This window comes from Eimeria necatrix, genomic scaffold (assembly GCF_000499385.1).
Source record: "Eimeria necatrix Houghton genomic scaffold, Enh_scaff1804, whole genome shotgun sequence".
Taxonomy (NCBI): domain Eukaryota; phylum Apicomplexa; class Conoidasida; order Eucoccidiorida; family Eimeriidae; genus Eimeria; species Eimeria necatrix.
The window spans coordinates 3,708-4,353 of NW_013655056.1; the positions used below are offsets into that span (position 1 = coordinate 3,708).

The 646-nt window shown below is 63.6% G+C and overlaps 1 protein-coding gene across 1 annotated transcript in view; it reads right to left on the reverse strand.

Annotated features, from left to right (window-relative positions):
* Window positions 1-468, reverse strand: part of ENH_00022950 (hypothetical protein) — a gene marked incomplete at both ends in the record, with an annotated part of 760 nt that extends 292 nt beyond the window's left edge. Inside the window, one exon of the mRNA XM_013584604.1 lies at window positions 319-468. Within this exon, the coding sequence (XP_013440058.1) occupies window positions 319-468 (150 nt within the window). The remainder of the gene's footprint in view (window positions 1-318) is intronic.
* Between the last annotated feature and the right edge of the window lie 178 nt (window positions 469-646).

Below are 646 nucleotides of genomic sequence, written 5' to 3' on the forward strand. Positions count from 1 at the left end.
TGCGTGGCCAAACGCAGCTCTCTCCTGCGGCAACCCCGCGACAGCAGCAAACCCTCCTCCGGCGCAGCACCCGCAGCAGTATCCCCAGCAGCAGCAGCAGCAGCAGCAGCAGCAGGACCCCCCGCAGCAGCAGCAGCACCAGCCACAATCGCCAGCAGCAGCAGCACCATCCACATCACCACCCCGCACCACCACCACCGCCACCAGCCCCACCACAACGCCCCAGCCCCCGCAGCAGCCCCCTTCGCACCACCAGCAGCAACAACAGCAGCAGCAGCAGCAGCAGCAGCAGCAGCAGCAGCAGCAGCAGCAGCAAACCTCTTCGACGTTTTGCGCGCTTTTGGCCGAAGTCTCGATGAAGCGAATGTTGCAGGAGTCCGCGAGTTCTTTTCCCTCTTCGAAGCTGACGACCTTTTTGGCCGTCAAGTCCGACTTGTTCCCCACCAGCAGTTTGCTCACGCCCTCCATTGCGTACCTGCACGCAACTCAGCTAGCTAGCTAGCTGGCTAGCTGGCTGGCTAGCTGGCTAGCTGGCTGGCTAGCTGGCTAGCTGGCTGGCTAGCTGGCTGGCTAGCTGGCTGGCTAGCTAGCTGGCTAGCTGGCTGGCTAGCTGGCTGGCTAGCTGGCTGGCTAGCTGGCTAGCTGG